Source organism: Nerophis lumbriciformis, linkage group LG27, assembly GCF_033978685.3.
Source record: "Nerophis lumbriciformis linkage group LG27, RoL_Nlum_v2.1, whole genome shotgun sequence".
Lineage (NCBI taxonomy): Eukaryota > Metazoa > Chordata > Actinopteri > Syngnathiformes > Syngnathidae > Nerophis > Nerophis lumbriciformis.
Window position 1 is genome coordinate 38011021 of NC_084574.2, and position 26480 is coordinate 38037500.

General features: G+C 44.8%; 2 protein-coding genes across 5 annotated transcripts in view; one reads left to right on the forward strand and one right to left on the reverse strand.

Annotated features, from left to right (window-relative positions):
• Positions 1 to 215: 215 nt before the first annotated feature.
• On the forward strand, positions 216 to 25969 carry kif16ba (kinesin family member 16Ba). Of its 4 annotated transcripts, none has more exons than XM_061987996.2 (26): positions 216 to 487; positions 3510 to 3579; positions 3653 to 3766; positions 7122 to 7238; positions 8531 to 8628; positions 8697 to 8806; positions 8894 to 9036; positions 10662 to 10830; positions 10962 to 11093; positions 11159 to 11334; positions 11411 to 11476; positions 14037 to 14096; positions 14158 to 14277; positions 14344 to 14395; positions 14660 to 14797; positions 14860 to 14942; positions 15014 to 15102; positions 15298 to 15351; positions 15414 to 16484; positions 16543 to 16617; positions 16682 to 16757; positions 18435 to 18482; positions 20506 to 20619; positions 20685 to 20774; positions 24282 to 24365; positions 25800 to 25969. In XM_061987996.2, the coding sequence occupies exons 1-26, from the start codon at positions 441 to 443 to the stop codon at positions 25959 to 25961; spliced, it is 3558 nt and encodes a 1185-aa protein (XP_061843980.2). In that variant the 5' UTR covers positions 216 to 440; the 3' UTR covers positions 25962 to 25969. The 4 variants fall into 4 exon arrangements, with proteins under 4 accessions (XP_061843980.2, XP_061843981.2, XP_061843979.2 ...); XM_061987997.2 differs by having other exon boundaries at positions 20509 to 20619; XM_061987995.2 differs by lacking the exons at positions 20506 to 20619; positions 20685 to 20774; positions 24282 to 24365; positions 25800 to 25969 and adding an exon at positions 18802 to 20445.
• A 118-nt stretch (positions 25970 to 26087) lies between these two features.
• The window catches only part of LOC133624445 (dynein regulatory complex subunit 4-like), a 12188-nt gene continuing 11795 nt past the window's right edge, over positions 26088 to 26480 (reverse strand). The window contains exons 9-11 of the mRNA XM_061988004.2: positions 26452 to 26480; positions 26319 to 26384; positions 26088 to 26256 (exon numbers count right to left, since the gene is read on the reverse strand). The exon at positions 26452 to 26480 is cut by the window's right edge and continues 181 nt beyond it. Of these exons, the coding sequence (XP_061843988.2) occupies positions 26128 to 26256; positions 26319 to 26384; positions 26452 to 26480 (224 nt within the window). The 3' untranslated portion in view covers positions 26088 to 26127. The remainder of the gene's footprint in view (positions 26257 to 26318; positions 26385 to 26451) is intronic.

Below are 26480 nucleotides of genomic sequence, written 5' to 3' on the forward strand. Positions count from 1 at the left end.
GCTGAGATTTCATTTTTTTATGATTTCTGCCGGTGGTGTGCCTCCGGATTTTTTCAATGAAAAAAATGTGCCTTGGCTCAGAAAAGGTTGATAAACACCGCCTTAGAAGACGTCTATGGACAGCCCTGTTCAGACGTCATTCTATACTGAACATGAAGTCCCCATTGTGGCCACTAGAGGCGCTACCACAAACCGGTCATTGATTCGAAGAAGAAGAAGAAGTTCACTCTCTCCGGCCGAGCAAAACAAGCTAGCCGGCTAATCGTGTCCTCCGGCCCGCAGGACCTCCGCCGGTTCCGGTCGCGCATCAAGAGACCTTCCGTCCACTCGCCTTGTTTGTGTGCTGCCAGAGCTTTGGTTGTCGGGACTTTAATTCATGCTAAGCTAACTAGCCGCTGCCTTCTTACACCGACCGGAGCGGACGAGACGCGGGATGTGCTATGGCGTCTGTCCGGGTGGCTGTCCGGGTCAGACCCATGGACAGACGGTGAGTTTTTTTGAAATAAACCTTTATTTATACATTTCAACATTTACAAACAGTTGAGAAATAATAATCAAAGTAAGTACAAAAACAGTACAAAACAGCGCCAGTTACTCAATGAAGTAACTAAAATCGAATGATATATATATACATTTATATATATATATAAAACAAAGTGCAAAGCATAGGCTCACTCAATTTCAGTAAATAATTTAAATTTAGAACACAGCATCGTCGTTTTCACAGCTTTTTGGTTGTTAGAGGTAGAGAGTATTTTACGTAGAGTTTGATAGAGATTGTAAATAATTAAATGTATATACTCTGATGATTAACTTGTGTGGTGACTGTATTATGATGATAGTATATGTGTACAGCTCCACTAATGGACATTGGGGTGTTACTTTCCAAGGCAAAATTAAAGTATTGCTAGAAGCATAATTTTATATGGGACTTTATTGTATTATATATAATACAACAAAGTCCCATATAAAATATGGGACTTTATGTATATCATTGATACATAGTGAATATCATGTACTAAAGTAATGATACATAGTGGATATCATGTACTAAAGTAATGATACATAGCAGTGAATATAATGTACTAAATAAATGATACATAGCAGGGAATATCATGGACTAAAGTAATACATATGATACATAGCAGTGAATATAATGTACTAAAGTAATACATATGATACATAGCAGTGAATATCATGTACTAAAGTAATACATATGATACATAGCAGGGAATATCATGGACTAAAGTAATACATATGATACATAGCAGTGAATATAATGTACTAAAGTAATACATATGATACATAGCAGCGAACATCATGGACTAAAGTAATACATATGATACATAGCAGGGAATATCATGGACTAAAGTAATACATATGATACATAGCAGTGAATATAATGTACTAAAGTAATACATATGATACATAGCAGGGAACATCATGGACTAAAGTAATACATATGATACATAGCAGTGAATATCATGTACTAAAGTAATGATACTACATAGCAGTGAATATCATGTACTAAAGTAATGATACTACATAGCAGTGAATATCATGTACTAAAGTAATGATACTGCATAGCAGTGAATATCATGTACTAAAGTAATGATACATAGGTGTACAGCTCTACTAACGGACATTGGAGTGTTACTTTCAAAGGCAAAATTAAAGTATTGCTAGAAACATAAATTTATATGGGACTTTATTGTATTATACGTATAGTACGTGTTCCAAAAAGAAAAAAGCATAAAACACCACCAGAATTAGAGATATTACAAGTCAAATTGATGAAGCTTAGTGTTACGCTCATGACTTGGTGTAACTAAACATTACCCTATAAGATTAAGGCAATTGCATTTTATTGATATTTGAAATGTATTCAATGTTTATAAATTAATATTTAAATATACTAAATGTAAAAAAGGGAATAAATATTCAAAATAAGATCATTAAATGAAATCTAGTTTGGTTACGCCATCATGAGCGCAACACAAGGTTGTTAAAGTTTCAAGAACAATTCTAAATAAGATGTCAAAAGCAAACTGAAATCAAATACACACCGCTTAAAGATTGATCAATACCTATTTAAATTTAGTAATACATAAATATGATGATTTATCAAAATATAAAAGAAATATACCTGAACAGAAGAACGCTCATGATGGTTACACCAAAAAGTAACGCGTTTTTCCAAGTTTTTGGGGCATTTTTATGCTATTTCCAAGCATCTCCTTTTTATTATCGTGGATTTTAAATGGTCAAACTAATGCATATTATATATGCATGCCCTAGTAAACAAAAAAAAAGTCATATTTATTTTGATTGTTACATTTTGAAGTACATTTGTGCAGGTGGGTGCAACTGTACCCATTACCAGAGCTGTACACATATATTTGTACCATGAATTGATTAAGGTGGACCCCGACTTAAACAAGTTGAAAAACTTATTGGGGTGTTACCATTTAGTGGTCAATTGTACGGAATATGTACTGTACTGTGACATCTACTAATACACGTTTCAATCAATCAATCAATCAATCAATCAGTTGTAATTCTTTTTTAAAGGCACAAAAAACAGGTCGGGTATTGAGAAACTTACATTTATGAATATAAAACTTAGCCAATAGTATAATGAGGTTGCAAAGGTAAAATTCGTTAAAAAAATGTTTTCATACAGTGTAAATCCAAATAGTACATCTTTAAAACAAAGCACACATTTGTCATGAATATTGTCCAGGATGAAGCGACAGATGCCTGCCATAGTGATGGAGTGCTTTCACAAGTCCAAAACAGGTGGTAAACAGTCTCTGGATGCATGTTACATAAGGTGCAGGTAACATAAGGTGCAACCTGCATGTTACATAAGATGCAGGTAACATCAATGTCCTTCTTGTATCTAACCATCACAGTCTTTACAGGGTAATAACCATGAATGATTTTAAAAGATATCTCTTTGACTTTGTTGCTAAGTAAATAGCTGTTAGGAAGGGACCACGTCTTGACCCAGCAGATGTCATTCACAACATTATTCCAGAACGCAATTACATAGGAGACAGACACACGATCATTTTGGAATAAGCTGCGGATTTTTGTCTTATTTTTCTGATCAAATCAAAGTTTCCCCACAGGAGTGTCAAGTAGATCAAGTGGACAGACGGTGAGTTGGTTCCAAAGCAATGTTTTCATTGCGCGTCTTTCAAATGGAACATGTTTCATTTGAACCTGAACCCTTGCTCGGTCAAGTGTTACCATTCACTCTTCGTATTGTCTTTTTCTCCCCCAAAAAGCCAAGTGTTATCACCACAGGTGGTGAATATTTGACAGCAACACGCTGATTAGATGCCAGCTAAACAGTAGAAAATACCGCAGGTGGACTTTAGCATCTCTTCTATCAGTTGGGATGCAAACCTGAAGGGATAATGTGATGTTGGGACAAGATGACATCTACAGAATGTGTAGGCATTCTGGTGTTGTCCACCTTCCTGAAGATGTTCTTCCTTCAGGGAGAAAGAGCTGATGGCCAAATGCATCATCCAGATGGACGGTGCCAAAACCACCATCACCAACCTGAAGGTACTTCTGCAACCTTCTGCTCAGAATTGACTCCAGCCTGAAAAGCATCTGATTGTCTTGTCTACTTTCGAAGTTCCCTGAAGGCGTCTCGGGGGACTCCACGAGGGTTCGGACAAAGACCTTCACGTACGACTTTTCCTACGACTCTGCCGATTGTAAGAGCTCCACCTTCGTCTCTCAGGACAAAGTAAGAGTTAACTAACTATGAAACATGACTTTTAAAGGGGTGGTAGAAAGGATTGTAAATACAGTGGAACGGATGAGTGAAACCAAACCACGTCTACTAGAAGTTTGGGATGTCACCATGTTTGCTACTTTTTATTTGACACAGCTATGGTATGCCTAATCAATAATCACTAAACTCAACCAAAAAAAGTAAAGCCATATGATTTTCGTGTTGACGTAACCACGGACGGAATCACTTAATTGGCCAATAAAACAGAATATCAGGGAAATTGGCATACATGTGAGTGAAATGTTGTCATTGTTTGGTAAAATAACGTGTCCGATACTGCTCTTTCATCCCCGAAACTAAACAATGTAGAGACAGACACTTGAAACTAGCATGCTAAAGCTAGCAAAAACAATCATACACCCACAACACATCTCATCTGTTGTGTTGTTGTGAACGACATAATGGATGTAACATCAATGTACAAACAATCATACACACACAACACATCTCATCTGTTGTGTTGTGTGGTTGTGAACGACATCATGGATGTAACATCAACGTACAAACAATCATACACACACAACACATCTCATCTGTTGTGTTGTGTGGTTGTGAACGACATCATGGATGTAACATCAATGTACAAACAATCATACACACACAACACATCTCATCTGTTGTGTTGTTGTGAACGACATCATGGATGTAACATCAATGTACAAACAATCATACACACACAACACATCTCATCTGTTGTGTTGTTGTGAACGACATCATGGATGTAACATCAATGTACAAACAATCATACACACACAACACATCTGTTGTGTTGTGTTGTTGTGAACAACATCATGGATGTAACATCAACGTACAAACAATCATACACACGCAACACATCTCATCTGTTGTGTTGTGTGGTTGTGAACGACATCATGGATGTAACATCAATGTACAAACAATCATACACACACAACACATCTCATCTGTTGTGTTGTGTTGTTGTGAACGACATAATGGATGTAACATCAATGTACAAACAATCATACACACACAACACATCTCATCTGTTGTGTTGTGAACGGCATCATGGATGTAACATCAACGTACAAACAATCATACACACGCAACACATCTCATCTGTTGTGTTGTGTGGTTGTGAACGACATCATGGATGTAACATCAATGTACAAACAATCATACACACACAACACATCTCATCTGTTGTGTTGTGTTGTCGTGAACGACATCATGGATGTAACATCAATGTACAAACAATCATACACACACAACACATCTCATCTGTTGTGTTGTGTTGTCGTGAACGACATAATGGATGTAACATCAATGTACAAACAATCATACACACACAACACATCTCATCTGTTGTGTTGTTGTGAACGACATCATGGATGTAACATCATCGTACAAACAATCATACACACACAACACAGCTCATCTGTTGTGTTGTTAATGACATCATGGATGTAACATCAATGTACAAACAATCATACACACACAACACATCTCATCTGTTGTGTACATCATGGGTATCACATCAACGTACAAACAATCATACCCACACAACACATCTCATCTGTTGTGTTGTTGTGAACGACATCATGGATGTAACATCAACGTACAGACAATCATACACACGCAACACATCTCATCTGTTGTGTTTGTGTGGTTGTGAACGACATCATGGATGTAACATCAATGTACAAACAATCATACACACACAACACATCTCATCTGTTGTGTTGTGTTGTCGTGAACGACATAATGGATGTAACATCAATGTATAAACAATCATACACACACAACACATCTCATCTGTTTTGTTGTGAACGACATCATGGACGTAACATCAATATACAAACAATCATACACACACAACACATCTCATCTGTTGTGTTGTTGTGAACGACATCATGGATGTAACATCAATGTACAAACAATCATACACACACAACACATCTCATCTGTTGTGTTGTTGTGAACGACATCATGGATGTAACATCAATGTACAAACAATCATACCCACACAACACATCTCATCTGTTGTGTTGTTGTGAACGACATCATGGATGTAACATTAATGTACAAACAATCATACACACACAACACATCTCATCTGTTGTGTTGTGTTGTTGTGAACAACATCATGGCTGTAACATCAATGTACAAACAATCATACACACACAACACATCTCATCTGTTGTGTTGTGTTGTTGTGAACAACATCATGGGTGTAACATCAATGTACAAACAATCATACACACGCAACACATATCATCTGTTGTATGGTTGTGAACGACATCATGGATGTAACATCAACGTACAAACAATCATACACACACAACACATCTCATCTGTTGTGTTGTTGTGAACGACATCATGGATGTAACATCAATGTACAAACAATCATACACACACAACACATCTTATCTGTTGTGTTGTTGTGAACGACATCATGGGTGTAACATCAATGTACAAAAAAATCATCCACACACAACACATTTCATCTGTTGTGTGGTTGTGAACGACATCATGGATGTAACATTAACGTACAAACAATCATACACACACAACACATCATCTGTTGTGTGGTTGTGAACGACATCATGGATGCAACATCAATTTACAAACAATCATACACACGCAACACATCTCATCTGTTGTGTTGTTGTGAACGACATCATGGATGGAACATCAATGTACAAAACAACACACACTTCCCCCCCTTCACAATAACAGCGCTATGCACAACATCCGGTCTGACTTTGCTAACAAAATAAAAGTTTCAAGAAACACAAGCATAATATACATAAAGCACTTATTGAGACATTTACACAATTGTTATGCTTTGACTTAATATACTGGTATTGTATTGCACCATAAATGTGAGGATTTTTGCATTTTATTACATTTTATCGATGACACAAAAAGCACACACTCTATAGTGGTGACATTTGGGTAAAGGGTGAAAAACAGAATACAAAATAAATGGAAACGGGAAAAACTGCATTTAATTATTTTATTATATTATTTTAATTTATTGCTCTTGCTATTATTACTTTACTTGTTTATCCATCCATCCATCCATCCATTTTCTACCGCTTGTCCCTTACTGGGTCCTGGGGGGGTGCTGGAGCTTACTTGTTTATTTGTTACTAATTTATATTCGTTGTTCTTTTTTAAATCATATTTAAAGTTGGGTTTTGATTTGTACAATAAACAGTCATGTTTTCCAATTAGTGAATAGTTGTGTTATTAATGGTGATTTCAATATGAATCAGAGTAATTGCCATAAAGTTCCAGCCCTGGTCGTAAATCTTCTACTTTGCTTTTTTGTCCTGCTTCTCAGGTCTTCAGAGATTTAGGCTCTGATGTGCTGAAGGCGGCGTTTGAGGGCTACAACGCCTGTGTCTTCGCTTACGGTCAGACGGGATCTGGGAAGTCCTACACCATGATGGGAAACCCAGTAATGACACATTCCTGTGTGTGTGTGTGTGTGTGTGTGTGTGTGTGTGTGTGGTGAGACTTTGTGCGTTCATGTCAGTCCACGTGAAGACAGAAGACTTAGACAGTGGATCTCAAACGACCACCTCAGAAACCACTTGGCTCTACAAGTACCACCATAATGACAACATTAAAATACAGTAGTGTAGTAGACCTAAGTATTCATTAAGTACCACCATAATGACAACATTAAAATACAGTAGTGTAGTAGACTTAAGTATTCATTAAGTACCACCATAATGACAACATTAAAATACAGTAGTGTAGTAGACTTAAGTATTCATCAAGTACCACCATAATGACAACATTAAAATACAGTAGTGTAGTAGACTTAAGTATTCATCAAGTACCACCATAATGACAACATTAAAATGCAGTAGTGTAGTAGACTTAAGTATTCATCAAGTACCACCATAATGACAACATTAAAATACAGTAGTGTAGTAGACTTAAGTATTCATCAAGTACCACCATAATGACAACATTAAAATACAGTAGTATAGTAGACTTAAGTATTCATCAAGTACCACCATAATGACAACATTAAATACAGGAGTGTAGTAGACCTAAGTATTCATCAAGTACCACCATAATGACAACATTAAATACAGTATTGTAGTAGACCTAAGTATTCATCAAGTACCACCATAATGACAACATTAAAATACAGTAGTGTAGTAGACTTAAGTATTCATCAAGTACCACCATAATGACAACATTAAATACAGTAGTGTAGTAGACCTAAGTATTCATTAAGTTTCACAATAATGACAACATTAAATACAGTAGTGTAGTAGACCTAAGTATTCATCAAGTACCACCATAATGACTACATTAAATACAGTAATGTAGTAGACCGAAGTATTCACCAAGTACCACCATAATGACAACATTAAAAATACAATAATGTAGTAGACCTAAGTATTCATCAAGTACCACCATAATGACAACATTACAAATACAGTAATGTAGTGGACCTAAGTATTCATCAAGTACCACCATAATGACATCAATAAAATACAGTAGCGTAGTAAGCCTAAATATTCATAAAAACAAGGCAAAGGTTTTATTTAACTACCGGTAGTATATTTAATATTTTGCCCACTGTCACATTACACACAGTTTGAACAGTAACACTGAGTTTGAATATTTCATTGATTCTTTGGCGGACCACTAATAGTACGTGTACCGCAGTTTGAGAATCTTTGCACTAAACAGTTTTCAGAAGTGACGTTTGCATTTTGTGTCTTGCAGGGAGACGCGGGTTTGATCCCCAGGATCTGCGAAGGCTTGTTCAGCCGCATCGCTGACTCCACACGATGGGACGAAGCTTCTTTTCGCACTGAAGTCAGGTGACCTGCACTGAGTTGTGTTTGAGGGTGCACGGGAGCGCGTGGCTAACGCCTTGGTCTCCTTGCAGCTACTTGGAGATCTACAACGAGCGCGTGAGGGACCTGCTGAGAAGGAAGTCCACTCAGACGTACAACCTAAGGGTGAGGGAGCACCCAAAGGACGGACCCTACGTAGAAGGTCAGGGGACACTCGCCGGGGTCGCGCTCACTGCTGCACGAGCGCCGACTAGAACTCGCATTCCATGACGTTGCCCCCTGACCGCAGATCTGTCCAAACACCTGGTCCAGAACTACAGCGACGTGGAGGAGCTGATGGAGGCGGGAAACATCAAGCGCACCACCGCCAGCACCGGCATGAATGACGTCAGCAGCCGCTCGCACGCCATCTTCACCATCAACTTCACGCAGGTCAGCACCTCCTACCTTCCCGCCGCATCACACCATGGACGTATTAGTGTAGTGTGAAAATGTCTATCTCAATAATGTGCGTCTAACATGTCTATGGGGCTGTCAAACTCGTTTTCTTTGAGGGCCACATCACACATACCGTATTTTCCGCACCATAAGCCGCCCCGTGTTATAAGCCGCGCCTTCAATGAACGGCATATTTCAAAACTTTGTCCACCTATAAGCCGCCCCGTGTTATAAGCCGCATCTAACTGCGCTAAAGGAATGTCAAAAAAACAGTCAGATAGGTCAGTCAAACTTTAATAATATATTAAAAACCAGCGTTCTAACAACTCTGTTCACTCCCAAAATGTACGGTAATGTGCAAATGTGCAATCACAAACATAGTAAAATTCAAAATAGTGCAGAGCAATAGCAATAACTTAATGTTGCTCGAACGTTAATGTCACAACACACAAAATAAACATAACACTCACTTTCTGAAGTTATTCTTCATTCATAAATCCCTCGAATTCTTCTCCTACGGTGTCCGAATTAAAAAGTTGGGCGAATACGGGATCCAAAATGGCCGGCTCCGTCTCGTCGAAGTCATCAGAGTCAGTGTCGCTGTTGTTTTTCCAGCAGTTCCGTGAATCCTGCCTTCCGGAAAGCTCGGACCACAGTTGAGACCGAAATATCCGCCCAGGCATTTACGATCCACTGGCAGATGTTGGCGTATGTCGTCCGGCGCTGTCTCCCTGTCTTAGTGAATGTGTGTTCGCCTTCGGTCATCCATTGTTCCCACGCCGTTCGCAGTCATGCTTTAAATGCCCTGTTGACACCAATATCGAGCGGTTGGAGTTCTTTGGTTAATCCACCCGGAATGACGGCGAGTGTTGTATTTGTGTGCTTCACTTGTTTTTTGACACCATCTGTGATGTGGGCGCGCATGGAGTCGTATATCAACATGGACGGAGCTGCGTGAAAAAAGCCACCCGGCCTCTTCGCGTAAACTTCCCTTAACCACTCGCTCATCTTTTCTTCATCCATCCATCCCTTCGAGTTAGCTTTTATGATGACGCCGGCTGGAAAGTTCTCTTTTGGCAAGGTCTTCCTTTTGAATATCACCATGGGTGGAAGTTTCTGGCCATTAGCATGGCAAGCTAGAACCACAGTGTGTCGCTTAGTAGGAGCCATTTTGTGGTCTTTACAGATGTAAACACACAAAGGAAATGAAACGTAATACCCGCGCGCTTCTTCTTCTATGGGGGTGGGTGCTTACCTTGGCGGTTGCTTACCGTAGAAGAAGAAGCACTTCCTCTTCTACGGGGAAAAAAGATGGCGGCTGTTTACCGTAGTTGCGAGACCTAAACTTTATGAAAATGAATCTTAATATTAATCCATATATAAAGCGCACCGGGTTATAAGCCGCACTGTCAGCTTTTGAGTAAATTTGTGGTTTTTAGGTGCGGCTAATAGTGCGGAAAATACGGTAATTAATTTCTTTTTTTTTTTGTAATTAATATTTAATATCTGTATTTGCTTTTGTTTTTCTTTCCTCCTTGTTGAAAGTGACTTGACTGCGCTATATAAATCTAAACCATCTTCTTCTTCAATCAATGTATCAACAACATCGCCCCCTGCAGGCCAAGTTTGATGCTGAGATGCCCAGTGAGACGCTCAGCAAGATCCACCTGGTTGACCTGGCTGGCAGCGAGCGGGCGGACTCCACCGGGGCAACAGGGGTCCGGCTGACCGAAGGCGGCAACATCAACAAGTCTCTGGTCAGCCTGGGCAACGTCATCTCGGCTCTGGGTCAGGCACGCACACACACACACACACACACACACACACACACACACACACACACACACACACACACACACACACACACACACACAGAGCAAAGGGATGCTTACTGACTCCCGTTTCCTGCTGGGGAGCAGCTGATTTGCCGCAGGACGGCGTCAACAGCAACCAGAAGAGGAAGTGTGTCTTCGTGCCGTACAGAGACTCTGTGCTCACATGGCTGCTGAAGGACAGCCTGGGCGGCAACTCCAAGACCATCATGATCGCCAGTGAGACGCCTTTTCAGCAGAAAGTCCTCGCCACCCCGAGCCGTAATCCGCCTTCTCCTTCGCAGCCGTCTCCCCTGCCGACGTCAACTACGGCGAGACGCTCAGCACGCTGCGCTACGCCAACCGCGCCAAGAACATCATCAACAAGCCCACCATCAACGAGGACGCCAACGTCAGGCTGATTAGGGAACTGCGGGCGGAAATCGCCCGACTGAGGGCGCTGCTGGTGGAGGGCAACCAGGTGACCGCGAGGCTGCCCTTGTTGCCATGGTAACCATCAGTGTTGTGACCATGGGCTTGTTGATGTTGTCGTTCAGATTGCTATGCTGGACTCTCCCACTGCGCTCAGCATGGAGGAGAAGCTGCACCAGAACGAAGCCAGAGTGAGTATGACCCTTAAAGGGGAACATTATCACCAGACCTATGTAAGCGTCAATATATACCTTGATGTTGCAGGAAAAAGACCATATATTTTTTTAATCGATTTCCGAACTCTACAGGTAAAAGCCAGTAAATTAGAATATTTTGAAAAACTTGATTTATTTCAGTAATTGCATTCAAAATGTGTAACTTGTACATTATATTTATTCATTGCACACAGACTGATGCATTCAAATGTTTATTTCATTTAATTTTGATGATTTGAAGTGGCAACAAATGAAAATCCAAAATTCCGTGTGTCACAAAATTAGAATATTACTTAAGGCTAATACAAAAAAGGGATTTTTAGAAATGTTGGCCAACTGAAAAGTATGAAAATGAAAAATATGAGCATGTACAATACTCAATACTTGGTTGGAGCTCCTTTTGCCTCAATTACTGCGTTAATGCGGCGTGGCATGGAGTAGATGAGTTTCTGGCACTGCTCAGGTGTTATGAGAGCCCAGGTTGCTCTGATAGTGGCCTTCAACTCTTCTGCGTTTTTGGGTCTGGCATTCTGCATCTTCCTTTTCACAATACCCCACAGATTTTCTATGGGGCTAAGGTCAGGGGAGTTGGCGGGCCAATTTAGAACAGAAATACCATGGTCCGTAAACCAGGCACGGGTAGATTTTGCGCTTTGTGCAGGCACCAAGTCCTGTTGGAACTTGAAATCTCCATCTCCATAGAGCAGGTCAGCAGCAGGAAGCATGAAGTGCTCTAAAACTTGCTGGTAGACGGCTGCGTTGACCCTGGATCTCAGGAAACAGAGTGGACCGACACCAGCAGATGACATGGCACCCCAAACCATCACCCAACCATGCAAATTTTGCATTTCCTTTGGAAATCGAGGTCCCAGAGTCTGGAGGAAGACAGGAGAGGCACAGGATCCACGTTGCCTGAAGTCTAGTGTAAAGTTTCCACCATCAGTGATGGTTTGGGGTGCCATGTCATCTGCTGGTGTCGGTCCACTCTGTTTCCTGAGTTGAAGAGTTGAAGGCCACTATCAGAGCAACCTGGGCTCTCATAACACCTGAGCAGTGCCAGAAACTCATCGACTCCATGCCACGCCGCATTAACGCAGTAATTGAGGCAAAAGGAGCTCCAACCAAGTATTGAGTATTGTACATGCTCATATTTTTCATTTTCATACTTTTCAGTTGGCCAACATTTCTAAAAATCCCTTTTTTGTATTAGCCTTAAGTAATATTCTAATTTTGTGACACACGGAATTTTGGATTTTCATTTGTTGCCACTTCAAATCATCAAAATTAAATGAAATAAACATTTGAATGCATCAGTCTGTGTGCAATGAATAAATATAATGTACAAGTTACACCTTTTGAATGCAATTACTGAAATAAATCAAGTTTTTCAAAATATTCTAATTTACTGGCTTTTACCTGTATATGGGTGAATTTTGGCGAATTAAACGCCTTTCTATTATTCGCTCTCGGAGCGATGACGTCACAACATGACGTCACATCGGGAAGCAATCCGCCATTTTCTCAAACACATTACAAACACCGAGTCAAATCAGCTCTGTTATTTTCCGTTTTTTCGACTGTTTTCCGTACCTTGGAGACATCATGCCTCGTCGGTGTGTTGTCGGAGGGTGTAACAACACGAACAGGGACGGATTCAAGTTGCACCAGTGGCCCAAAGATGCGAAAGTGGCAAGAGATTGGACGTTTGTTCCGCACACTTTACCGACGAAAGCTATGCTACGACAGAGATGGCAAGAATGTGTGGATATCCTGCGACACTCAAAGCAGATGCATTTCCAACGATAAAGTCAAAGAAATCTGCCGCCAGACCCCCGAGCGGATGAGGGTATGTCTACAGAATATATTAATTGATGAAAACTGGGCTGTCTGCACTCTCAAAGTGCATGTTATTCCCAAATGTTTTTCATATGCTGTAAACCTAGTTCATAGTTGTTAGTTTCCTTTAATGCCAAACAAACACATACCAATCGTTGGTTAGAAGGCGATCGCCGAATTCGTCCTCGCTTTCTCCCGTGTCGCTGGCTGTCGTGTCATTTTCGTCGGTTTCGCTTGCATACGGTTCAAACCGATATGGCTCAATAGCTTCAGTTTCTTCTTCAATTTGGTTTTCGCTACCTGCCTCCACACTACAACCATCCGTTTCAATACATGCGAAATCTGTTGAATCGCTTAAGCCGCTGAAATCCGAGTCTGAATCCGAGCTAATGTCGCTATACCTTGCTGTTCTAGCCGCCATGTTTGTTTGTATCGGCATCACTATGTGACGTCACAGGAAAATGGACGGGTGTATATAACGATGGTTAAAATCAGGCACTTTGAAGCTTTTTTTTAGGGATATTGCGTGATGGGTAAAATTTTGAAAAAAACTTCGAAAAATAAAATAAGCCACTGGGAACTGATTTTTAATGGTTTTAACCCTTCTGAAATTGTGATAATGTTCCCCTTTAAATGCCCTGACCTTTGACCTTTCCACACACCTACAACCATGTGTGTGTGTGTGTGTGTGTGTGTGTAGGTGCTGGAGTTGACTAAAGAGTGGACCAACAAGTGGAATGAAACCCAGAACATCCTCAAGGTAGTGTCCACAGAGACCTGTGTGTGTGGTCCACGTGACGAGAGCGGGCGCCTGTCCACAGGAGGAGACGTTGGCGCTGAGGAAGGAGGGCATCGGCGTGGTCCTGGACTCCGAGCTGCCTCACCTCATCGGCATCGACGACGACCTCCTCAGCACCGGCATCATCTTGTACCACCTTAAGGTCCGCTCGTCCCCAAAGGGACACGGCGAGTCCCAACAGTGATGTCTTTCTCTTGTCTGGGTTCAGGAGGGACGCACGCACGTGGGCAGAGAGGACGCGTCCACAGAGCAGGACATCAGTGAGTCGCTATCATCCCTCAGTGTCAATGCGACTGAAGGAAGAAGAGCTTTTTCAATCCAATCCACTTTATTTATATAGCATGTTTAAACAACAAAAATGTTTCCAAAGTGCTGCACAACAATATTAAAAACAATATTCAAATATTATCCTTAGCTCCACCAATGACTGAATAAAAACAAAAAATAAATAAATATAAAACCAATATAAACATAAATATGGAAGTACACTGAGGACATGTCCTGTGATCTTGCGCCCACTACAGTTCTGCACGGTTTAGACCTGGAGACCGAGCACTGCGTGTTTGAGAACCAGAACGGCACTGTGACGCTGGTACCGCTCAGCAGGGCTCAGTGTTGTGTCAATGGGGTCCAGGTGACCGCGCCCACTCCGCTCAATCAAGGTGAGCGGCCGCCCTCGTCCTCGTCTTAGTCCTCGCCCTGCTTCACACCGGTTCTCGCACAGGTGCCGTCATCCTGCTGGGCAGAACCAACATGTTCCGCTTCAACCACCCCAAAGAGGCGGCCAAGCTGCGAGAGAAACGCAAAGTGAGTCTCGGCGCGGGCGGGTCCCCGCGCTGTCCCATCTGGTCCAACCCTGTCCCCGCTTGACCCCTCAGAGTGGCCTGCTGTCCTCCTTCAGTCTGTCCATGAGCGACCTGTCCCAGTCCTGCGAGAACCTGTCCACCGTCATGCTGTACAACCCAGGGTGAGTCTCGGCAGCACATCCCGTTGCCATGGCAACACGGGTGATGAAAACGTGCTGCTCTGTTCGCCCCCACCCAGCGGGTAGACGTCCACTTCCTGTCTGTGCCCACCTTGACATCCTGTCCGTGTCCGCCACCGGCTTGTATTCCTTGTCTTTGCGCTTTTTTTGACCGAGTTCCTTGTTTGACGTGTACAGGCTGGAGTTTGAGCGTCAGCAACGCGAGGAGCTGGACAAGTTGGAGGTGAAGAGGTGAGGAGGTGCCTTACCGACGGTTGCCCTGGAAACTGATGGCGCTTGTCACGTCCCCGCAGGAGGCTGATCAAGGAGATGGAGGCCAAGCAGCAGAGCGAGAAGGTGGAGCTGCAACGCCTCCAGCAGGAGGTGGAGAGCCAGCGCAAAGAGTTTGAGGAGGTGCATCAGAGGATCCTGCGCCAGGAGGAGAGCCTTCGCCGCCGCAATCAGGACATGGAGAGCCTCCTGCGCCACCTCCTGGAGGAGAAGCAGCGCTTTGAGGATCGACGCTCCCGGCTCCAGGAGGTGCAGGGAGGTTCGGAGCAAGATGACGAACAGAAGGAGATATACCGAGAGCTGGAGGAGCTGCAGAGGGAGCGTGAGGAGCAGCACGTGCGTCTGGAGACTGAGAGGAGGCGCCTGCAGGAGCAGGAAAAGGAGCACCTCAGCCTGTTTGGGAGGCTGCAGGAGCAGCTGAGGGAGGAAGAGGAGGTCTTCCTGCAGAGCCAGGAGGAGGCAGGCCGCCTTGAGGAGGAGCATCGATCGCTGGCAGACATCAAGGAGGTACTTCTACGGGCCGAGGAGGCGGGAGACGGCAGTGTGGAGGCAGGGAATGCTTGCACCCGCTACACCGACTTTAAAGGAGCTCAGGTGGAGGAGCTGGCGCGCCTCGAGGAGACGCTTCAGCGGTGGAAAGAAGGTTTGGAGAAGGAGGTTGCCTCTATGCTCCCTCTGTCCCGCAACCTGAAGGAGGAGCAGGAGCTGCACTCCAAGCAGCGCCAGCTGAGGAGCGTAACTCAGAACCTTCTCCCGGCACTGGCCCTTGAGAAGCAGCGAGCGGAGGAGGTGCTCGACAGTCCTCCCGGCCCACAGGAGCTCCTGTACCAGGTGGAGAAGGAGCTGCAGGAGAAGGAGGACAAGCTGGAGCTGCACCGGGCCAACGCTCGGCACCTCCTGCACCTCCAGGAGAACCTCCGGTTCACTGCCGACGTGGGCCGCCAAGAAGAAAATGTGAGGCGCAAGGAGAAGGAGATCCTGGAGTCCAAAGACAAGCAGCAGCAGGAGGCCATGGAGGAGGCAGTGGGCCGGCTGGAGAGGAGGCACTGGGCCCTCAGACGCTGCACCTCCTTGGAGGAGCAAGGAGCACACGGGTGGGTGAGCACCTAGCCACTTTATTAGAAACGCCAGATGACCATATGTCTGTGACAGGGAGGAGCAGGACATGCGCACCGAGGGGAACTACACGACTCACCTGAACACACTTCAGCCGCTCTCAGACCACAGGTATGAACTGTCGGATCAGAACCACACAGCTCTGGTCGTCCTCCTCACGTTGTCTTGGTAACAGAATCAGCGCCTACATTGAGGAGGAGGTGCAGAGGAGGCTACGCAACATCAACCTCCTGAATGGCCTGTCTCTCCAGGTGGGTGGGGGGGCAGGCTCTGTGTGGCTGTCTATCATTATATGACATCATTCTATTATATACATTACAATCACATACCTTAATCTCTTCTATTTCTGGGGCTGAGGTTGCCCAGGTAGTTAAAAAGCTCCTTGGTGGCAGAAGGATGAGATCCTCCCAGAGTCCCTTAAGGCTCTGGATGCTGTGGGGCTGTGTTGGTTGACAAGCCTCTGCAGCATTTCGTGGACTTCGGGGGCGGGGCCTCTGGATTGGCAGACCGGGGTGGTGGTGACTCTCTTTAAGAGGGTGTGCTCCAACTATCGTGGGATCACACTCCTCAGACTTCCCGGTAAGGTCCATGCAGGTGTGCTGGAGAGGAGGCTATGCTGGATAGTCGAACCTCGGATTCAGGAGGAACAGTGTGGTTTTCTTCCTTGTCGTGGAACTGTGGACCAGCTCTACACTCTCGGCAGGGTCCTTGAGGGTACATGGGAGTTTGCCCAACCAGTCTACATGTGTTTTGTGGACTTGGAGAAGGCATTCGACCGTGTCCCTCAGGAAGTCCTGTGGAGAGTGCTCAGAGAGTATTGGACTGTCTGATTGTGGCGGTCCGCTCCCTGTATGACCAGCAGTAAGTCTGACCCATTTCCAGTGAGGGTTGGACTCCACCAAGGCTGCCCTTTGTCACCGATTCTGTTCATAACTTTTATGGACAGAATTTCTTGGCGTTGAGGGAATCCGGTTCGGTGGCTGCAGGATTAGGTCTCTGCTTTTTGCAGATGATGTGGTCCCGAAGGCTTCATCTGGCCAGGATCTTCAGCTCTTACGAGTGTGAAGCGACTGGGATGGGAATCAGCACCTCCAAGCCCAAGTCCATGGTTCGCACCCGGAGAAGGGAGGAGATCCTGACCCAAGTGGAGGAGTTGAAGTACCTCGGGATCTTGTTCACGAGTGAGGGAAGAGTAGATCGTGAGATCGACAGGCGGACTGGTGCGGCGTCTGCAGTGATGCGGACGTTGTATCAGTCGGTAGTGGTAAAGAAGGAGCTGAGCCGGAACGCAAAGGTCTCAATTTACCGGTTGATCTACGTTCCCATCCTCACCTATGGTCATGAGCTTTGGGTTATGACTGAAAGGACAAGATGACGGCTACACGCTCTCCCTTAGAGATAGGGTGAAGTTCTGTCATCCGGGAGGAGATCAGAGTAAAGCTGCTGCTTCTCCATGTGGAGAGGAGCCAGATGAGGTTGTTTGGTCATCTGGTCAGGGCACGTCCGACCGGTTGGAGGCCATGGGGAAGACCCAGTACATATTGAAGAGACTATGTCTCCTGGCTGGCCTGGAAATGCCTCGGGATCCTCCGGGAGGAGCTGGACGAAGTGGCCGGGGAGAGGGAAGTCTGGGCTTCTCTGCTTAGGCTGTTGCCCCCGCGACCCGGCCTCGGATAAGTGGAAGAAGATGGATGGATGATTATGAATACAATATAAGTAATATTAACAGCTTAAATCCTACTTGGGATCAACAGTATACTAGGGGGCATCTCTGCATGTATATGTGTTGCTATGATCTGCTGTGATATTCAAATGCATGTCACATGACAATGATGAGTCTTCTTGTTGTTGTCAACACCACTCAGCTGCCAGTTGAGTGAGGAGTCATCATCTAGAGAAGTACATGGACTTTGCTCTTCTTCTTACAGGAAGACAAACTGCCAAATAAGAATAATCCTCCAAAGTCCAAATATGAGGTGAGTTGTCATCACGTACCTAATCAAGTGTCCTCTGTTAATCATTCTCCATCACTGTCCATCACTGTCCATCTTGGTTGTGTGTGTTGATCTGACGCCAATCACTTGAAATTAATCCTTCCAATCCGTAATGAAATGAAAGAGGACCAGAACTTAATCTGAAGTGGACCCTGTCAGCGCATGTTGGTTCTGTCCACTCAGCACTATTGACCCTCAGACTAATTTGCATGTGGCGATCTCTGCTGGGTCCAATGAAGGTTCTGTGGGCTGCATGAAGGACGGCGCTGCTGGATGATGACATCACTGCTCTTGTGCACAGAAAAACCTTCTTGAAGTCCAGCAGGACCTTTGTGCAGAACTAACGACCCGCGATCAAGAGCAGGCGTTCCCGTTTGAGTTGTGGGCGGAGAAAGACATAGAGCACCAAATGTGTACCAGAACCAGCTTGGATCATGTGACTGAGCACCTGGACCCTGATGTTAGACCTCACGCTGCGGTCCGGTCACGGTCATGTGACTCGGCTTCTCCCGAGTGGCTGACCAGAACTTGTTCCCACCAGAGGTCTGACTCAGAGGAACCCTGTGATGGCGAAAAGGTCCTCTTAGAACCTAAGACCAGCTACAGTTTGGGCTACTTTGCTGGGAAGTTGTGTGAGGCGTACAGAACCGCCGGTATGGGTCTGCAGGTGACGCGGGACATCATTCACGATGTTGGCGTGCGAGACTTGCTGTCCCACTACGTGACCCGAATGTCCAAAGAACTGATCCACAGTCTCAGGCAGCCCACAGCAGAACATGTTGCAGAACCAGCAGGAGAACACAAAGTCCATTTGATGAATGTGACAAAAGACCGTGTGGACTGGTCCAATCTGGCCAAAGGTTCTGTGTCTTGTGTGAAGAACTCCAGTCCTCACATCTTCTGCCAGAATCTGGTTCTGATGCCGCCAGCTTTGGGCCGACTCCAGGCGTTACCCACACACAAAATGCTGGAGACTTTGGCCTCTCTGGCGCCGTGCTGGCAGGTTGGCCCGATGCTGAGCGTTTTCTGGCTGAGAACGGCCAGCACCGGGATGCTCCGCCCCCAAGCGGCGTGCCTGCTGGTGTCGGAAAAAGAGCTAACTGTGGTCACAAGTGGCAGTGGTTCTGAAGACGCCTTAGCTGCTTCCCAGCGTTTGGGTCTCGGCAAGATCCGGCAGGTCCAGATCAGCCTGGCGGGACAATACGTGTGCTTGCTGGGCGCCTGTGAGGACGTCCTCCTGGTGGTCTTCACCCACAGCAAGGACCTCACGCAGGAGTTCTGCAGGGCTCTTCTGAACGCCGTCCACCCAGAGAAGTTCTATGAGTTGGTCAAAGGTGAGCCGTTGTTAGACCATGACCTCATGGTTCTGTCTCTGGACTGGACTGCCAAGGTTCCTGACATCGTTCTGGACCGCCTCATCATCACCTCCAAGTTCAAGCGGGTTCTAGCGGACCTGCTCTACGTGGTTCACGGCAACATGGCCGGTCCTGACAAGCCCTTACTGGCCGCCATCCGACCTCTCCTCTTCACCAGCACCAGGTCCAGCTGCACGGACCCGGACGCCATTTTGCAGTTCTTCCTAACGGACACTCACATAGTTCTGCTGCAGGAGGACATGGTCTTTCCCCCGGAACCGCCAGGATCTGTTCTCCTTCCAGTCCAACGGCACTTCCAGGTCCTGGACCTGCGGCACCGTAAGGACGTCCACCGTGTGCTGCTGAGGCGAAGACACGATTGTATGCTGGTTCAGATGGTCTTCAAGAACCCACCGAGCCATCACCAGCAGTCCTGGAAGCTGTCCTTTGGTTGCACGCCAGAAGTCGCCATCTTAGTCCAGCACCTGTGTGGCTGAAAGGCCAAACACGACCTGGTTCTGGTCCGTTTTAGAGGACAAAGTGTTCTTCAAAAAGGATTGTCAGTAAAAAATAAATAGATGAGACAAGAAGTAGGCCTCTTCTTTTCTTTGGTTCTGATCCGTCCACACGTCTTGTCTCCTGGCAACCAGCAGCCGGCGTGCGCTCCGGTCAGTGGCGGTTCTGACCAGCGGATCTGTGTTTACATCCCTCGCTACGTCCTTCGGGGTCAAGGCAAGGACGAGCACTTTGAGTTTGAGGTCAAGGTCAGTGGTCTTCATCAAGGTCAGTGATGTGTCCTCAGAGGTCAAAAGTCGCCGTGTGCCCGCAGATGAGCGTGCAAGACGACACGTGGACCGTGTTCCGCCGCTACAGCCGCTTCCGAGAGATGCACCACAGCCTCAGGGGTAAATATCCTCAGGTGAGCCATGATGATAATTAGTCATAATGTCATTATTATTATTATCATTAATATTATTTATTAGATTAGATTAGATAGTACTTTATTGATCCCGAGCGGAAATGACATTTTCAGCACAATCCCATTCAAGATCAGACAAAACATTACAGGGAGACAGAACAGGATCAAACATTACAGGGAGACAGAACGGGACCAAACATTACAGGGAGACCGAACGGGATCAAATATTACAGGGAGACAGAACGGGATCAAATATTACAGGGAGACAGAACGGGATCAAACATTACAGGGAGACTGAACGGGACGAAACATTACAGGGAGACAGAACGGGATGAAACATTACAGGGAGACAGAACGGGATGAAACATTACAGGGAGACAGAACGGGACCAAACATTACAGGGAGACAGAGCGGGATCAAACATTACAGGGAGACTGAACGGGATGAAACATTACAGGGAGACTGAACAGGATGAAACATTACAGGGAGACAGAACGGGATGAAACATTACAGGGAGACAGAACGGGATCAAACATTACAGGGAGACAGAACGGGATCAAACATTACAGGGAGACAGAACGGGATCAAACATTACAGGGAGACAGAACGGGATCAAACATTACAGGGAGACAGAACGGGATCAAACATTACAGGGAGACCGAACGGGACCAAACATTATAGGGAGACCGAATGGGACCAAACATTACAGGGAGACAGAACGGGATCAAACATTACAGGGAGACCGAACGGGATCAAACATTACAGGGAGACCGAACGGGACCAAACATTATAGGGAGACCGAACGGGACCAAATATTACAGGGAGACCGAACGGGACCAAACATTACAGGGAGACCGAACGGGACCAAACATTACAGGGAGACCGAACGGGACCAAACATTACAGGGAGACCGAACGGGACCAAACATTACAGGGAGACTGAACGGGATGAAAGATTACAGGGAGACAGAACGGGACCAAACATTACAGGGAGACAGAACGGGATGAAACATTACAGGGAGACAGAACGGGATGAAACATTACAGGGAGACAGAACGGGACCAAACATTACAGGGAGACCGAACGGGACCAAACATTACAGGGAGACCGAACGGGACCAAACATTACAGGGAGACTGAACGGGATGAAACATTACAGGGAGACAGAACGGGACCAAACATTACAGGGAGACTGAACGGGATGAAACATTACAGGGAGACAGAACGGGATGAAACATTACAGGGAGACAGAACGGGACCAAACATTACAGGGAGACTGAACGGGATGAAACATTACAGGGAGACAGAACGGGATCAAACATTACAGGGAGACAGAACGGGATCAAACATTACAGGGAGACAGAACGGGATCAAATATTACAGGGAGACTGAATAGGATCAAACATCACAGGGAGGCAGAACAGGATGAAACATTACAGGGAGACAGAACCGGATCACTGACGGGTCAGCCAGACAGTCCAGCACCCCTTTAAAAAAAAAAAAAAAAAAGGTGAGAAACAGGTGTACATAGGGGAAGGGGGGGACTAAAAAAAAAAAATTCAGTCAAAGGCTGGACTCCAGGACGGGGGTCCAGACTGAGGCCAAGGAAAAAAAACTCATAGCCATAGCACACATAAACACGTTAATCAACAAAACTCGCGGCAGAGGGGGGAGGCACGAAAGCCAACCGCTACTGTAAGCTTCGCTGCTCCGTCCATCGCCCCAAGGGAAATAAGCAGTGGTGGGGTTAGAGGTGTGCATATGCCCATCGTTCAGGGTGAGTTGTTGTTGTGTCTGTAGGCCCGGCAGGCAAAGTTCAACTCCCGGGAGTTGAGGAGGGAGGGAGGGTAGTCAGAGCGTCCCTCGCTGAGGTGTCCTTCGGGGATGTTGCTTCTGTTTCTCAGCAGCGTCAAGGCCATTCAGGGGAGTCATATCGCAGATTAGGAATGTTGTTTTCCAGGCGAGCAGACATTTTCATGGCCTCCCTGCTCTAATCGTCCATGCCAGCTCTCAATCCTATTGTTTCCAGTCCAGCAAACCTCTCCATGATGTGATCCAATCTTGCCATTTAGTTCAGAAATGGCCACAGTCTGTGATCCCACAGCTCGACCCAAGCCTTTGGGCTCCTTGAATGGCTGCCATGGATACACCAGGGCAATGCCCAGCCCAATCAGCAGATGCCCCGCCATCACACTTCCAAATGGGGAGATGTCCACACAAGATTGTCCACTTCTCCTAGGAGTCTCTCACCTAGCCCGCAGCTATGCTTTCATCAGAACCTCTCTTCCTCATCAAGAAGATTTTGTCAATTGAGTCGAGAGTCCAGCTAATCAATTCCATGTTGGGAGGACAGCGCACAGAAAGAGGCTCCAAAAAGTGTAGACAAGACAAAGAGAGCAAGCAGGGAGAGACAGAGAGGGAACAAATATGCGACCACCTCCTCCCAAGTGCCAAGGCAGACAAAAAATAAAAATGTCATTGTCATTATTATTATTATTCATAATATCATTACTATTATCATAATTATTATTCATGATGTCAATATTATTATTCATATTGTCATTATTATTATTATTATTCATGTTATTATCATTAGTATTATTCATAATGTCCATCATCCATCCATTTTCTACCACTTGTCCCTTTTGGGATCACGGGGGTGCCGGAGCCTATCTCAGCTGCATTCAGGTGGAAGGCGGTGTACACCCTGGACAAGTCAGCACCTCATCAAAGACAGACAACATTCACACACTAGGGACCATTTAGTGTTGCCAATCAACCTATCCCCAGGTGCATGTCTTTGGAGGTGGGCGGGGCCTATCCCCAGGTGCGTGTCTTTGTAGGTGGGCAGGGCCTATCCCCAGGTGCGTGTCTTTGTAGGTGGGCAGGGCCTATCCCCAGGTGCGTGTCTTTGTAGGTGGGCAGGGCCTATCCCCAGGTGCGTGTCTTTGGAGGTGGGAGGAAGCCCACGCAGTCACGGGGAGAACATGCAAACTCCACGTCATTATTATTAATCTATCCATCCATTTTCATAATTCCATTATTAATAATATTATCCATCCATCCATTTTCTACCGCTTGTCCCTATCGGGTTCGCGGGGGGTGCTGGAGCCTATCTCAGCTGCATTTTAGCGGAAGGCGGTGTACACCCTGGACAAGTCACCACCTCATCACAGGGCCAACACAGATAGACAACATTCACACACTATTATAATTAATATCATTCATAATGTTATTATTCATGTCATTATTGTTATTAATCATGTCATTATCATTCATATTAATCATGTTATCATTCATATTGTACATATTATTCATAATGTTATCTTCATAGGGACAAGCGGTAGAAAATTTATATTGTTAATTTTATTATTATTCATAATATTATTATTCATAATGTTACCAATTATATTCATAATATTATTATTCATAACGTTATCAATATTGTTAATATTAATCGTGTTATTAATATTAATCAATGTAATCATTATGGGATGCCGTCATTCCAGCTGGCAGCGCTGGAATTTCCTCCCAAGAAACTATTTGGGAACAAAGATGAAAGAATGGTCGCTGAACGCAGGAACCACCTGGAGGTATGACATCATCCTCATCTGCATTGCATCATCTCACGCTTTTCATTGGCTAAATATCCCGTGTGTGTGTGTGTGTGTGCGTGCGTATTATATGTATGTACGTATGTGTCTGTGTATGTACATGTGTGTCTGTCTATTTATATATGTACGTGTGTGTCTGTGTATGTATATGTATGTGTGTGTGTGTATAAATGTGTATGTGCGCATATTATATGTATGCGCATATACGTTTGTGTATGTACATGTGTGTATGTGTGTGTGTGTGTGTGTATGTACATGTATGTCTGTCTATATATGCACGTGTGTGTCTGTGTATGTATATGTACGTATGTGTGTGTTTATAAATGTGTATGTGCGCATATTATATGTATGTACATATACGTCTGTGTATGTATGTGTGTGTGTGTGCGCGCGTATTATATGTATGTACATGTGTGTGCGCGTGTGTTTATAATGTGTATGTGCACATAATATATGTATGTACATATATGTCTGTGTATGCACATGTATGTACATGTGTGTGTGTGTGTCTCTCTCGCTCTGTGTGTGTGTGTGTTTGTGCGCGCACGCGCGTATTATATGTATGTATGTGCGTGTGTTTATAAATGTGTATGTGTACATATATGTCTGTGTATGTACGTGTGTGTGCCTGTGTATGTGCACATAATATATGTATGTACATATATGTCTGTGTATCTCTCTCTCTCTCTCTCTGTGTGTGTGTGTGTGTGTGTGTGTGCGCGCGCACGCACACGCGTATGTGTGCGCGTGTGTGTTTATAAATGTGTATGTGCACATAATATATGTATGTACCTCTCTCTCTCTCTCGTATTATATGTATGTACATATGTGTGTTTGTGCATTTATAAATATGTATGTACATATGTCTGTATGTATGTACATGTGTGTGTCTCTCTGTGTGTGTGTGTGTGTATGTATATACATGTGTCTGTGTACATATGTGTGTATGTATGTACATGTGTGTGTATGTATATACATATGTGTGTCTGTATGTACATGTGTGTCTGTATGTACATGTGTGTATATGTATGTACACGTGTGTGTGTATGTATATATATGTATGTACATGTGTGTGTATATGTATGTACACGTGTGTGTGTGTGTGTGTATGTATGTATGTATGTATGTATGTGTGTGTATGTATGTATATATATATGTATGTACACGTGTGTGTGTATGTATGTATGTATGTGTGTGTATGTATGTATATATATATGTATGTACACGTGTGTGTGTATGTATGTATGTATGTATGTGTGTGTATGTATGTATATATATATGTATGTACACGTGTGTGTGTATGTATGTATGTATGTGTGTGTATGTATATATATGTATGTACATGTGTGTGTGTATGTATGTATGTATGTATGTATGTATGTATGTACAAACGTGTGTGTGTGTGTGTGTCAGCGGTACTTGAGGAGTCTGTTCGGCGTGATGCTGACGTCGTCAGGATCGCCGCTGTGTGCGGAGGCAGACGGAACGTTGCACCTTTCCAAACATTCCGTGTGCGAGCTGTCGCCCTTCTTCAAGAAAGGCGTGTTCGAGTGCGGCCGTCACGGAACCAGCTGAGCGCCTCGCCGGCGTTGTGTGGGAAATAAAGTTGACGCACGCTCGCCTCTTTTCAACTTTGAAAGTCCACTTCCTCACGCTGGCCTTGGTCTTTGTAACCCAGGCAACAAGCACCACCCTGAAACATGACCTTTGACCCTTTTATTCCCACAAGTTGTAGCAGGCATCAGCGGGCAGGTTCTGGATGCTTCTGGCCACTCAGGATGAGCTCAGCGGGTGTGAGAAGGAAGTCGTAGGACGGGACGCTCAACGCCTCAAGTTGCTCTCGACACCTCTGGAGGGTCTTGTTGTACTCCTGCAGGTCAAAGGTCACTGAGTAGGCGTCTCACACACACACATGAGTGGCAGTCAGCTGACCTGACACTGGCGGTCCAGTTCTTCCTGAAGTTTCCTGATGGCGACTCTTTTGGACCTGAGTGTGTCCTGCAGATGGAGAGCAGGAAGTGAGGACAATGACATCACATGACTCAAAAGGTGGGCGGGGCAGTACCTCCAGTCGCGTGGTGGCGGCGGCGCTGG

Excerpts from the sequence above, each read along its gene's own strand:
- kif16ba (XM_061987995.2), top strand. The coding sequence starts at position 441 with ATGGCGTCTGTCCGGGTGGCTGTCCGGGTCAGACCCATGGACAGACG. Across the intron at positions 7,239-8,530 it reads ACACCATGATGGGAAACCCA|GGAGACGCGGGTTTGATCCC; the intron begins GTAATGACACAT and ends TGTGTCTTGCAG. Across the intron at positions 14,798-14,859 it reads GCCCACTCCGCTCAATCAAG|GTGCCGTCATCCTGCTGGGC; the intron begins GTGAGCGGCCGC and ends GTTCTCGCACAG.